The sequence below is a fragment of the Paramormyrops kingsleyae genome, chromosome 8 (genome assembly GCF_048594095.1).
Source record: "Paramormyrops kingsleyae isolate MSU_618 chromosome 8, PKINGS_0.4, whole genome shotgun sequence".
Taxonomy (NCBI): domain Eukaryota; kingdom Metazoa; phylum Chordata; class Actinopteri; order Osteoglossiformes; family Mormyridae; genus Paramormyrops; species Paramormyrops kingsleyae.
Genome location: NC_132804.1, coordinates 9,110,433 through 9,125,348, shown reverse-complemented (window position 1 = coordinate 9,125,348; position 14,916 = coordinate 9,110,433). Strand labels below are relative to the sequence as shown.

General features: G+C 48.5%; 1 protein-coding gene across 5 annotated transcripts in view; it reads right to left on the bottom strand.

Annotated features, from left to right (window-relative positions):
- Window positions 1-14,916, bottom strand: part of ephb2b (eph receptor B2b) — a 113,954-nt gene that overhangs the window by 19,539 nt on the left and 79,499 nt on the right. For all 5 annotated transcript variants that reach the window (XM_023827556.2, XM_023827558.2, XM_023827559.2 and 2 more), the window contains exons 5-7: window positions 13,821-14,159; window positions 1,343-1,467; window positions 606-768 (exon numbers count right to left, since the gene is read on the bottom strand). In XM_023827556.2, coding sequence (XP_023683324.1) covers window positions 606-768; window positions 1,343-1,467; window positions 13,821-14,159 — 627 coding nt within the window. The remainder of the gene's footprint in view (window positions 1-605; window positions 769-1,342; window positions 1,468-13,820; window positions 14,160-14,916) is intronic.

Sequence of the window (14,916 nt, the reverse complement as noted above, 5' to 3'; positions counted from 1 at the left end):
CAAGAGGTCAACCTTTGCACCTCTTAGGTGGTATTTTGGTATCTTCTCAAAGCCCTAAACCCAAACAGGGTATGTGGAGGTATGAACCACTGAGCTCACCTGTTAAGTTCACCATGTAACAGGATGCTAAACAGGAGAACCACAAAGATCCTTCCGGGAAAACCTTAAGCATCAAAAAGCTTTATGTAAAAGTGATTAGGCCCTCATAGCTAGCACCTGCCCCTTAGAAACACAATGACAACAGGTGATTTTGAAATGCAGAAAGTTGATGTTAAGTCATCTTAGAATGACCAAGTTGCAAAAACTTAATATTCGTCGAGCTAAAATCAGTAGTTCTTTTGAGAAATTAAAAAGGAGATCAAATGGGCGGGCAGACGGAATCCGTCACGCAATGCCCTCTAAACCTGGCACCGAGGAGCTGATGTGTATCAGACTGATTGCGGTTTGTAGAAAACTGGAGCACTATGGAAACAAGCCTGACCTACTTTACGGCAGGATCAGTACTACTGTCATGCAGCATCTTCAGTTTTTTAAAAATCAAACAAATTGACAGTCCAGGGCAAAGTCCATCACAGGGTGAACCTTCACCACCTCTCCTCACCCACCTTCGGTCATGGTCTGGAAGTACATCTTCCCACTGTAGCGGCCAAAGCCTGCCACAGTCCTGGCCCGTACTTGGAACACGTAGATGGCTCCGGGTTTGAGGCCCCGTATGACTGCTGTGTTGGTCTGGCTCTTCACGGTGGACGAGTTGTACTCTGACTGATCCTGGAGATCCAGCACAGAAGATCAGATGAATATGAGCATGTCATTTAGGGACAGCTCAGTCTGGACTAAAGGTACAATCGTCTCATCGTCTTCTACTCTGGTTGTGTACCCAAGTTGGGTGAATGTTTTTGTTTCTTTTTGTTTTCTTAAAGAGGAGCCTGGGTTGGGAATAAGTGGAATCTTCCTTTTATCCATCCATCCATCCATCCATCCATTTTCTGTAACCACTTATCCTGTTCAGGGTTCCGGGGGTCCGGAGCCTATCCCAGACGTAACCGGCAGAAGGCAGGGAACAGCCCAAGATGGGGCACTAACCTAAGAAGCTATCTTGACAGAGATAATATTATTCCTACTGTAATCAATACATTTTCTATTAGCACACAGGTGTAATGACCCCCCCCCCCCCCGACAGCCTGATTCCCGCTGTGTCCTGGTGACTAGTCCTTGGTCAAAGCTGTCACTTTATCATGTTTAAGTCCCACACACCAGGCAGTGAAGTGACCCCCTGTCCCCATTTCCAGCACTCCCCATTTCTGCTCCCCACATCCAACACTCCCCATTTCTGCTCCCTTACCTTCTCATAGTACTGCAGCTCATAGTCCAGTATGACCCCATTGGGGTGGTCCGGCTGGGACCAGGAGAGCGTGATGCTGTCCACGGTGCGGCTCACCTGGTGAATGATGGACACCGCTGAAGGCGCTACAGAGACAGAAAGAAGGCGGGACAGAAGAGTCAGGTGACAGGGTGGGTGGAGTTAAGCTAGGACCCACCCATAGGCACATGCTGCTGACGATTCAGATCCTACACATTAGCGAATTACGTCAGTCTCAAAACACATTCAAGCATCAATATTACTACATTTTGTTCTAGATTCTGCTGGAACATGTTCTGAGATCTATCTGCGTGGATCTGGCGGATTTGGTTAAAAAAATAAAACCATTAACATAATAACATAAAATAAAACAGGTGTATATGTTCATTTCCAGACCAATTTGCACACAATTTCACATCGTTTATTAGTTTACATTTATTCTCAAAAATACACAGCATGTTTTCAGCACTGTGTTTTGTCACATGTCCCGGGACTGGCGCTCTCAAATGGCCTTCGGCTTCTGGCACTTTCCAATTAACAAATAAAGTTCTGACTATAGCCTCATATTGGTCAGCCATAATTTCAATTGCAAAATTCAAATACTCATTTTGAACACACTCACACATGGGTGAATCTTTATGGGAACTTCCCTTCCTGACCGCCGTCCACCTATAAAACACTCCTAATTCCTAAATCTGCAAACCGGCATGACCCAGGCCAGCAGTGCGCCCAGCCGGGGACGCGGACGGCACTGGGCACAGCCTAAACTGGAGAGTCACGGCATCGCTCAGGATCGGCGGGGGCGGGGGCCCCCTCTGCAGCAGGCTCCATGTGCCCGACCTTCGCCCCACTTCTGCCCGCGTCCACTAATTTGAAAGGAAGTGGTACAAATTTGTGGCACGAGCTCATTTCTGGATGCAAATAAACGGCAGAACAATTTGCCCGAACCACAAATATGTCGCACACAATTAACCATTTTTTTTCCCCCTCAGCATTTGGGTTTCATGTCTGCGGTGCGCATTCGGAACAATTTTTGGTCACGGGCGGATCACAGCCCTCTGTACAGTTTTGGGGGGGGGCAGCATAAAGGGATGATGGAGGAGAAGGAGCCCAAATTCGAAGGGTGGGAGAGCGCAATGCGGACGGAGGTGAGAAGTCAAAAGCAGCACTAATGCCACTGCTCCAGGACAGCCTGCAGTGAGGAGAGACCAGCCTGCAGTGAGGAGACCAGCCTGCAGTGGGGAGAGACCAGCCTGCAGCAAGGAGAGACCAGCCTGCAGCGAGGAGAGACCAGCCTGCAGCGAGGAGAGACCAGCCTGCAGCGAGGAGAGACCAGCCTGCAGCGAGGAGAGACCAGCCTGCAGCGAGGAGAGACCAGCCTGCAGCGAGGAGAGACCAGCCTGCAGCGAGGAGAGGCCAGCCTATGAAGAAGCCAGCAGCTATACAAATAGATCACCATTTATCATGGGCTTATGGTACGTGACAGCAGCCCATTAAAGTCTGGGAGCTGGGGACATGTGTGTGGGGGGGAATGAATGATAAATGGAGTAATTAGCCAATGCTGATATGGAGGATATGAAGGAAAAGGCAGGGGGTAAAGGTGTAGACTGAACAGTAATTAACAGATTGCTGATAAAATCAATATTCCAAATATTACAACACATGCTCTTTATACTATATATATAGTTCAGGCAGTGCAGCCCAACAAACTCACTACAGTGTATGAGGATCTCTCTGTTTCACACGCATGCCTCACTAGTCTCCATGGGTAACCCCCGCCGGGCTAAAGATATGTGACACCCACCAATCCGGGACTGCGGAGCTCCACCCCTCCCCCCAGCCAGTCCAATGGGCGGAGCTATGAGACTGAGACCACGCCCAAATCCTGCGCCAGTCGGCCAGGGCTCCCTGCTGCACTGCCGCCACGCCACGCGACCAGTGCGGGGCGCCTCGGCGTCTGCCACCACTGATCATATCAATTCCCACTCGACGTTGCGCAACTCGACGGCTTTACTGCCGCCCCCACGCAGGCAACCCCCGTTTCAGTGTGGTGGCAATAATCGCGACTAATAAGATCTTTTACGCAGTCGCACCTTTCCGCACAATTGCCCTTTTACGGTTCACTGGCAGTGAGCATTTTCTGCTACGACTCCGCCTCACCACCCCGGACCCAAGCCTGCTTGTTTACCAGGGCCCCGCATCTGAGCCCAGATGCCACGTGGCACTGCCTGCAGGTAAATCCTGCCCGTGCGCCAGCAGAGGGAGGGAGGAGGTGAATGCAAAGTGATCCAGAGCACCGTGGCCAGGAAAAACCGCCAAGAGTCTTAAGCGTCGTCGAGGGAGGAAGGATTATACCTCCCTCTCCCCCGATTATTCCTGCTTTGCTCTCATTCCGTCAAATTCGAACTCTAGACCTGTAACGCTGGCACTAAGAACACTGATTCAATTCATATACATAAAATGTATGCATGCCTTTGAATAAATTGGAAGCATAAGTACTACACAGAAATGGGATATTGAATGAATCGCTTTCTGGCACCGTGCCTCCATAGCGAATAAAGATGATGACGAAGCACAGTAAATAAACAATATTACGGCAATAAAACTTGAACACGATCATATAATTCGACCATAAATGTCTCCGTGATGCTAGGCACGGTGGCCCCCACACACGCGCACACACACGCACACAAACACGCGCACACGCTCTGGCGTTCATTAGCATATGGAGGGCGGACAGCCAAGATATGATGGGATGAGAGCCGATCCTTTTCATTACAGGGAGGGGTTCAAACTGCCGTCAGCGTGCCCCTGCGGAGCTGAAAGGATGGAAATGACAGGGTATGAAGGGGGCGTGCTTGTGTGTGTGAGGGAGACTGTTCCCTAAAACAAGAGAGGACAGGGACGAGCATGGGGGCACGGATGACTCGTGCCTTGACTGTAATGGCTGCCGCTACGGCCAGCTGATCAGCGGATGCCGCTGTACCCTCCACAGCCGACCTTGCGTGACACTTGGCCACAAGGCGAAACACAGACCTGCTATAAAGAAGGAGTGAGATCTTTCCTCTGTCCAGCGACTTCAGTGATCGATGACGGCTGTGATTTACAATGTGAAATTCCTTTCCAGTCGATTAAACCCACCCCCTCACCCCATTTAGGGCCCCATCCAGGGATTGCCTCCCAGGCTCACAGACACTCCAAAGCAATTTCCGGAATTTTGCTCCATGCGTTTCAGAAGCTGGTTCGACGGGTAAATAAATGGGGCTCTATTGTCATCGGTCCTTTTAACGGGTTCCGCTACGCCTGGCCTCCAAGGGATCCTGGCCCCCCAAAGCCTGGCCAGGCCCAGCCCCCCCCCAACTCGTAGAGGGGCGTCTCTCGGCAACAGTGGATGACTTCATGAAGCGAACCCATTGAGTGGATTTTGACAGGCACCAGGCCTGGCACATGCCCCCCCCCCCACCACATAGGAGGGGGCCAAACAGATCATAAATTCACCATGTCGTGGTTACAGGACAGGGGACTGTTGATTGATTGATTGATTGATTGATTGCCACAGTGTCTCCCCTGTTCCTCCAGCAGCAACACCAAGAAGGTGTGAAAAAAGCAGCCATCACAGGACCCGATTTCCCAAGGGCTCTGAACCATAACAAGTACAGCATTATGCTAAAAACACAAAGGGTGTGGGTTCAAATCCCACAAAGAACACATAGGTTGAAACCCTTCCCTCTACTAACTAAAAGTTGCTTTTGGTAAAACTTTCAGAATAATGAATAAATGTGGCATGATCTTCGTGACGTCATCCTCAAATACTGGGATGTTCCCAGGCACCACTGGATCTGACTGGGATCCCTACTTTGGATTCTGGTGGAATCTTTTGATTGCATATCAGCCGCTTCTAACCAGAAGCTGGGGATGGTGCCTGACTGTTTGGGGAGGGGGGTATCTGCTTCTGAAACACATCCCACCATTTTGGAATGAGTATCTCCTCCCTCAAACACTCGCCATTCCTGGTTTCTGCGTGACGTCCCTAAAACAGGAGAGACCCGGCACACGCGTGTATTTTTCAGAACGGCAGAATGGAAAGCAGACTGGCAATTATCCCCGCTCTCCATCTGTAATGCATTTGAGAGTTTTCATGTCTCCAAAGACTTTCCATTACAGTAATGCAGCGCTGTGAGAATTCAGTTCGTCAGCCGCTAAACCATCTGTGGTGGAGGAGATCTGAGAATTAATGTAATCACACAAATGCCGTAAGCTGGCTCCAAAATAGGTACTTCAGAAGCTTAAAAAGTTCACAAAAGCTTACCGCGAAGTTTCTAATCTCAGCTGTGCTCGCAGCACCCGTAACGTTGGAGTGTCGGAACGTCTGAAACCGATTGCGAAGTTATTCCGAATAAGCCGAGCCCTTTGATTTTTTTTTCACTCCATTGAAAGGTTAGGTGCCTCCATCGCCCGGTGCTTCCGAAAAAGTAGCTTCGCTGCGTGTGACCATTCCAGGGCAAACTCAGCAGTTCTGCCCCGCAATGGGGGGGAGGGAATCTGGGGCTATGATGGGGTCTGTTGGGTTTTGGGGGTCTGGGCTGACAGCAAGGGGCAGAGGGCGTGCTGCGGCGTCAGCGGATCCGGCTTCTTGCACCCGGCACCGCCGGACATGCGGCTCCCGGCTGGACCGGCCCGGAGCAGATGGACAGAGCACAGTTCCCCGGGGCTATAGCATGCAGGCGCGGCCCAGGGGGACGCTGGTAAATGTGGCCCCCATCAGGAGACAGGCTCTGCCCTTTGGTGTGGGCAGATGCTCACCTTTGAGCCGAAACAAGAGGAAAGCAAGGGACTGGAGTTTACCTGACTGCAAAAGAAATCTGCAATCGTAAACAAAGAGCACCCCCCGGCATCCCCCCACCCCCATGATCTGACTCAGAGGCAGATGCACAGAAAAAGGATAATTTCAGACACAGCTGTGCATGCAGATCTGGGGGGTCAGGGGGGGTGGGGGGGGGCATTACACCTGCTGGTCCCAGTACAGGGTGGATGTGGCCAGTCCTCGGAGATAAAAGTGGAGGTGAAGGTGCTGTGAGTGCAAGTGTGAGGGGAAGAGAGAAAGACAGCAGGAGAGAGTGTGGTTTTCAGTTACCGTCAGCTAGACTGACGCAGTTATACTGACGGTCATGGTGAATATGCATATTTATTCTGAACATCTATCCTACGTAAATTTAAAAAAAAAAAAACACAAATAAATGCAGTTCAGAAGATGCCATAAAATTAGACTGGAATCAGTCTGACAAAGTGAATCTTTTTTAAATGAAATGTATTGCGCTGAGTACTGTGGACTGCATACAAGTACCGTTAAGGAGGGGCCCATTCCGTGCTTTAAGCATGGATTTGCAGGAGCTGCATACTCTCCAGCTTTGCGTTTTCCACATTCACAGCCGGGAATCGGTCCCGCTGAGTAAGGCAACGTAGCTCAATCACCCACTGTCCGTCATCTAAGCTAGAAGGGCGTGAGGAGACGGCAAATGTATGGGACTGAAAAGTCTCAAGTTTCACTTCGCCCATTTATCACCATCAAACTGTCCGGGCCATTCCGGAACAGTCCATGCAAGCAGAGGCCAGAGTCTCTGCTCCCCCTCACACGGGTGGCGAGGTGACAACACAAAACCCATAGCATGCTGATGGGAAAGGCGGCCAAACGCACCTCCCACCCACGTCAGAAGGAGAGCGGCGCAATGCTCATTTTAACGCACCAAGTTCAGTGCCTACAAATCAACTGCCTGAATTAATTACATAAAACTAAGAAGTCATAAGCAGTATTTACATCCGATTACACCATGTGTAATGAGGAGAACGGTTTTAATATGTAGGCCTGCGTGGTCAGTTACACTAATAACAGCTTTAATTACTTGGACCTTTAAAATGAATAAACATCTAAAAAATTATCAGCTGGCCCACACCGTGATCTGCTCAAGGACAGGGCTGAAAATGTAATTACACTCTTTCTTCGCTTTCAGCTGTTCGATTAAAATGAAAAACTAAACTTTCAACTCCGTCTTTAAACGCCCAAATCTGCAATTCCTGACACAGAGTTGCAGAAAAGCAGCAGGTTAAAAAGCAATGGTAATTGGTAGAGCTGCTGAAATAGCAGCAAATGAGAAATCCGAATAAACGCTGTGGTCACTTACACACATTCTGTGCTTTTCACTGCTGAATCTCATGTATCAAAGCTAAAGGTAACTGTTAGACTTGATCCGACGGGTGGCACGGGGGGTGCAGTGGTTAGCACTGCTGCCTCACTCCTCTGGGAGCAGAGTTCAAGTTTACATGTTCTCCCCGTGTCATTGTGTGGATTCCTCTGGGTACCCCGGTTTCCCCTCACAGCCCAAAAACACACTAAGGTTAATTGAAGTTACCAATTTGCCCATAGGTGTGAATGTGGATGAATGGTGTGTGAGTGTGCCCTGTGATGGGTTGGCGCCCGATCCTGGGTTATTCCCTGCCTTTTCCCTGTAACCTCTGTGTTAGGCTCCTCCCCCTGCCTCCCCCCAACCCTGAATAGGATAAGTAGCTTCAGAAAAAAGATGGATGGTGGAAAGCAATGAAAATATAACTGTTTCATTGGAAGCACAATAGAAACACAAGGCATCTCTCAATACATGTATTTGGTCATAACTGTGTTCTCAGATACCTGCTTTACGTCAATTTCCAAAGCCGAAAACCAGTTCCAGTACTAAGAACCCAAGTATAGAAGGATGATAAAAATCCCCAGATGTTGTTCTAGCCCTGTCCCAAATATCAAGGATACATTATCTGCATCCTCGCAAGGAGACCAATCCCATGACTCATTGCACATCAAATTCATTCTTGGGAGTAAAATTACAAAATGACAATCTTTGTGTTCTGAGTCTTGAGAAACACCCACAGAGAAAAGAAAGACAGGCTTTGGGTCTCAGGAAGGGCTACAATGCGATTCAGATTCCGGAATGAGAACATGTACTAAAGTGAGACGGAAAAGCACAGGATGTAACCCTATATCGCTGGCTGAGTGGGACATACAGTGAATGAACATCAGCTTTCAGTCAACTTTTTGCTTGCGAACAACAAAATGCTTTGTTCTGAAGCAGCCCATTTAAAAAATGGAAAAAAATGGAAAATAATCTGTCTGGAAAAAAAATAATAAATAAAAAAATCATGGCAGTATAATTTTGTAGCTTGATGCTTGAATTATTTAAGGGTTGCATTCTTAAACACGAACGCTGCCGGGGGGGGCAATTATTAATTAAAGGCGTTTTGGACGGGCCAGTCACAGCATACGTCTCACACCTGCTGAAAGTCCCTTGACTCTGCATGCAGATGACGGTAAACAGCCCCCTCTCCATGCTAATGTGCTGACCTTTGCTTCCTTTCCGACGACACCCCGGCTAATTAGCATGGAGGTAGCCCATTGGTTGGCCGCCAGCGCTGGGCTCTGGATACCTTCTTGCCAGTTTCCATATGCGCCCTGCTCGACGCTAGTCACACACTCCCCCCAGGTGACGGTCAGGTGTATGTAGTCCTGGGGGGTGGGTGGAGAGGGGCTTGCTATGAGGGTGTTAGGCTGATGGTGCTGTTGTGGGTCACACAGACATATACGCACACACACTATGTGCCAAAAAAACACTATCCTGTATTTTCTCCCGTGATGTTCCCCGTGATCCCTCCCCCCTCTCAGTAAAAGCCTCTAACCGGGTCTCTATGCCTTGTCCCTGGGGTAGGTTTTAGCTCCTGGCTGGAACAGGGCTGAAAACCCTTAATTTCCGCCCAGTTACGTTCAGCCTGTGTCAGACACGTCCACTGATTTCAAAGCACTTAAAATATGAAGTAAATAATAATTTAACAACCGATTTAAAAGGACAGCGGTTAGTAATAAGCATGTGTCACTGTGACCCCCTTCTGTCAGTTATTTTCCAGACATCGACCACGACATAAAAAAATTACTGACCACTTTCAGCAGCTCACAGATAAACGAGGGTCTGACCGGCGGCGCCTGGGGATGTGCGGTCACCTTCGGGCTACGCTAAACGTCAAACCGCGTCGCTCCACCCCTCCGTGACAACCACTAACGCTGGAGTCTCTAGCGGCTCGGCCGCAGCTCGGCAAGGCTGTCTCTCAGATAATTAACTCATTAATCTTCCCTTGTTCTTCTGCATCAAGAGCACCACACGACGGCAGCAGTTACCTGCCGGCATGGCCAGCTAGCGACACCCGCCGCACGTTAGCGGCTAACGCTTTGCTTTGTCTAACAGGTTACACAGAGTCAAATGGCAAAAATTAGCATGTAGCATAACACTCTTACAACATGACAGAAGCCATATGCTGGCATGTAGCACAACATGCTATATGGCTAACAATACATAGCTGCTTGTCATATAAGAGCATGTACCACACACGACGCTGATGGTCAATGCACAGCCGATCTTCTCATGCCCGGATGTGGCACGTGTATAGCTGATATATGTACATAGTCAATAGCAGAATGGCTGCCAAAATTTTGCGGGCCGTTTTTTGTTTCTTTAACAATACGTCCGTCTACCATCGGAGCATAGCATGTGGCACGCACGGAGTTGGCGCTAAAAATATTCGGTGTTAAATGGGGCCAATGTCTAAGGGTGCTTCGCAATCATGGGCAGAATCGATCGCACAGCGGGCAGGTCTGGGCGAGCGAGGTGGGGTTGCGGGGTCTGTGTGCAGCGTGGGGGCAGGACTCCAGACGTGGATATTGACGGGCTGGCTGGACTTCCCAGCAGAATGGAGTGGTAATTAATGCCCTCCCCCCCTCAAAAATATGAAGTCTTTCACTGTTAAATTGTTAACCTGCTGGGCCTTTTTTTAAAAAAGAAAAAAAAAACATGTGACTAAGATAAATCCTTCTTTCTGTTTCTTTTTTGCATGGTAGAGTATAGCCATTAATAACCCAGCTAAGACCGACTGGTTAACGATTGATCGGCCTTCAAGGGTGCAGCCTGTACACAGCCAATGTGTTGAATAAGCTCAGATATACTATCAGCCTCTTTATCACACCTCTTAATTGTTCATTAACTGACTGAGCCCAGTCCTTTTGCATGCACTTGTCGTTCATCAAGCTGACAAAGCCGGTGTTTTTTTTGTCCCCCCAGTGTGAGCTGCCCTTCTGTGGGAAAAGGGGAAAGGTGAATGAGTTTGATTGAAATCGACAGCACCTGTAGGACACATCTGAGCTTTCAGGCAGGCTGAGGAGATGGTTGGTGGGGGGTGGGGTGTGGTTACGGTGGCCTTGGGGGGGGCAGCAATATCCACCCCCCCCCCCATCCAGCATCCCATCCCTGAAAACAACTAACTGCAATCATCCTGCGTGTGTGCAATAAATGGTTAACCAGCATCGACCTGAATTGACCGTGACAGAGGCACACACTCTCTGTGGTTCAATGCCAATTGGCCCATTTGTTATTGGTTCTGACACAGCACCCTTTGTTGCTGGGAGACGCAGGCCAGGCTTTTCATTATTCAACGTTAACATTACACACCTGGTTCTTTGTTTGTTTTCCCAGACACAACAATCTTTGTACATTTTTTTGTGCCGTGATTGTTACCGCCATTGTCCACCCGCTTAACCGATACAGAGTAGCTATGGTAATTGTCCCTAAAAAGGGGAAATTCTGTAAAGAGAACCTGAGTCCTCTGTCATGTGGAGGCTCAGCCAATCAGTGCTTCAATGATCTGTATTCAAGGGCAGCACTCCAAAATACCACAAAAACACAATGAGTTCTTTCATTTTGTAATAATATTTCTAGAATGATATTTGGCATAAATAGCAAATATCGCTAAATGTCAGAATATTCAAACTTTGCATTAAAATTTTAACCAGGTGTTACATATGCCAAGTGGTTTAACCATGTAAAAACCCATATTACCCGTTATCTGCCATTTCTCCGTTTTAATGTCTTCTTAAACAAACTGAATGATTATCAATCTCTGTGGCTGTGAAGGTCTTAAAACCCTAAACCTTTAACACTTCAAAACTTGATATTTAATGAATGAAAGTTTATTTGTAATAAAACATTAAAATGTGCCTTCCCAAAGTTTTATTTGTGCCTGAATTTACAACTCCAAATGTGTAATATACGTTTCAACATACGATCATTCTGTTATTACTTATAATTATTATATTAAACAGAAATGTAGGACTTAGTTTTAAGAGGGTGTGATCATTAAATCATCTCTGTCATTTGGGTGTTTGCAAATGAACCGTGTGCCAAAATACATTCTTCACACGGCCACCATAATACACGGCTGGCGTTGTTCTGGTACGCGCTCACTGCAGCATGTCAGGCAGCCAGAAATTGAATTTCTCGCTACGAATCGGCTCCGAACAGAGTCGCTGGCGTACCAGATGCGACGGGACGTGCCCAAACAAGGGTGACTAGCGGTAAGTGTTTGAACCCGGCCGCTCCATGCTGCAAAGAAGCTGAAAAATTAAAACCCGAAACCTCCTCCCTGCACATTCACACCCCCCCCCTCCAACAAGTCGCCAAATTAAGGACGAAAAGCACTCATGTGAGGGAGAGCGAGGGGAGAAAAGCTTTCGCGCTAATCAGTTCCAATTTATCTATTTGTTTGTTTCTTTCACGGAATGTTCTGCCCGAAGACGGCAGCTGGGTTTCTAAACATGTCCAATTAACACATGGGTGCGCGCAGCAAACGATGGGGCCGGGGCCCGGGGCCCCGAGCCGCCGCCACTAATCCAGGGAGATGAGATGTTTACGTAACCTGGGGGCCCCCACCGCGCTACAGAAGAGCCATGGGTAACTCCAGCTGACCCACGGTTCAGTCCAACGGGCTCCCCCTTCCCGGGGGGGGCTAATCATGGGATGCCAATGTGAACCAGAGTTCAGCCTTCCCAGTGCTCCCCCCTCCACAGAAAGCCCCAACCCATAATCCCTAGTGACAGGCATACGGGCAGAGATGGGGCCAGAACTCCCGCTCTCACCCCTCCCACTTCAGAGTCCCACCAATCGCAACAGCCGGGCTGCCCTGCTTTGCTGCGACCCCACGCTCCAGGAGAGGGGCAGGAGCGGAGCCTCATTAAAATCCGTAATCGGACCGCAGAAGGTCTCTTTTAGCCAAAAAAAAAAAATGACCCAGATTAAATTCATCAGGAACAAATGCCAGTGGGGTGGGGGGGTTGGATTTTAATGAATGAAAACAGCCTTCTTACTTACAACTTCCTAACACATTTGGCAAGCTTCTGGAAGGCTCAAGGTGAACATGTCTGCTCTTAATTAAAGTAGAGCGGTATAGCTGGCCAGCCAGGAATGTCCCAAATCCAGCACGCCTGTGTAAACACAGCCCCACTTTCTGGAAAAACCACCTCTATTCCACCACTTGACATTTTGTAGAAGGAGAGGTTCTGTTAAATCAAATCTCAAATTTTTTTTCCCATAAAAATGGCCATTATCAGGCTTTAATTAATTCCAAACGTATTTTGTGCTTCTTGGCCGTTTCGTGAATTGCAATTAATTACAGAATGTCTCTAACTTGCATTTGATGTGGTGAGATTGAAGGAAATTGTGTCTAAGCCTGCCTACATCTGACTAGTGTGGGACGACACAGCGTTCTGCTGTGAGATGCAGCTTTTCTCACGCTAAAGCAAACCCCGCCCCCCCAAAATTCAAAGTTCCTATCCGCAATGGCTTAACATGTAGGGAAAATGTATTAAAGCTGTGTTAATCTTCAGATTTTACTGCAGCTCTGATTTGAAATGGTCCAAATCGCTTCAGGAGACAAAACATGGGCTAAAATAAAATCCAGGGAAATACTTAGTGCGTCTTTGTTCTCGACCTGACGCATGCGATCGTATGAGAGCATCTGAGCAAACGGGCGGACATGCAAAGCGTTTTTCGGGTAACGTTCTGGGCTAATTGGATTTTCACGGCTGCTCGCACTAATGAGATACACTGCAGAATCAGTGGGGGGGGGGAGAAGCAAGAAAGACGAAGGAGAGAGGGAGAATTCTGAAGGTGTCCGGCAACAATTTCCATTGTGTTTATGTGTGTGAAAGAGAGATGGGAACAGCCGCGTGGAACGTTTGGCTGCAGGCGCACGTGAAACTTCGATTCACATGTGACTTGGATGGCATGGTGCCACCGGGCTGCTGTTGAGCCCGGGATTTAAGACGACGACCATCCGGTAACAGGTACAGAGACCTAACCCGCTGAAAGTGAAATTTTGCTCCAGGACACAAATATCAAAGACAGGTCGAGTCTTGTTTTCTCTGACAGTGGCTTGGAACGGCCGGAACGTGGTTAACGGAAAGCCATTATCTACATGAAATCGCATACTGATCCGGATGTAGGGAAGACAGTTTCTGAGATGAGAACTAAAAATCGTACTGAAGACACACCCTCTGAAACACAAACCCCCCCCTCCGGTCACTCCCCAGATCACTCACCGGCCTGGTTGGTGGTGATGTTGACAGCAGCGTACTGCGGCGAGTAGGGGCTCTGGTCGGAGACGCCGTTGACGGCCTGCACCTCGAAGGTGTAGCGGGTGTGAGCCAGCAGCTCGCTGACGTGCACGCGCGGCTCCGTCAGGCCCAGCTGCCGCGGCGTGAAGCGCACGTTGTCGCCGCAGCGCGTGCAGCCCCCACCACGCCCGCCCCCGCAGCTCTTGCAGATGACGTTGTAGACGACGTCGTCGCGGCCGCCCGACTCCCGCGGGGACGACCAGTCCAGCGTCAGTGAGGTCTCGTTCACGCTGGAGATGATGCTCTGGGGGGCCGAGGGGACCGCTGGGGGGGGAAAGGAGGACGGAGAGGGTTACAGTTAGGAGGGGGGTGCAGAATGGTCCAATAAGCGATTAACCTGAACCAACAATATCCATCCAGCTGGGACATTACTGGTCAAACTTATCACTATATAAACAGGTCCTACTATGAAAAAAAGTATTAAAAATAAACAATAACAACAGCAACAATAATAATAATAGGTAATGCTTAATAATTCATTATGCATTCATAGAACATTCATACCTTATCCATATCTAAGAAGATATAAGATATGTCCTCCAACCCATCAGATTCCAGATCCAGAATCCAGTCCATATATTCAATAGAACCAGTTTATCAATTACACCTGCCAGCTATTTGCTGTATCATAAATACCGTTTCTGTCCATTGTGCCATTGTGAGGTATTGTGAGTTTTTCCCCTACTAACCACTGTACAGGTACTTACTCCCGACGTTTATTGCGTATACAGACCTCTTGCTCGTGTATCTCGTCTTCAACTTACGGCTTGGGTTTAGTTTGTTGTTCAGTTACAGGATCAAACGCTGTCGTTCATTGTGGTGTTTGTCTTTGTGAAAATAAATGGCTATAGATTCTGTGCATGAACCTTGACTGCGTTCCTTACACAGCAACAACAGCAATAGTAATATTAATAAAAATTATGGAGATGATGACAGTAAGTTGCCAGCTCTGCCGTCCTCCCAGGACACTGTGATCGCTCAGCTCACACCCAGCCGAAAGCACTGTGGTGTTTCTGTGAGT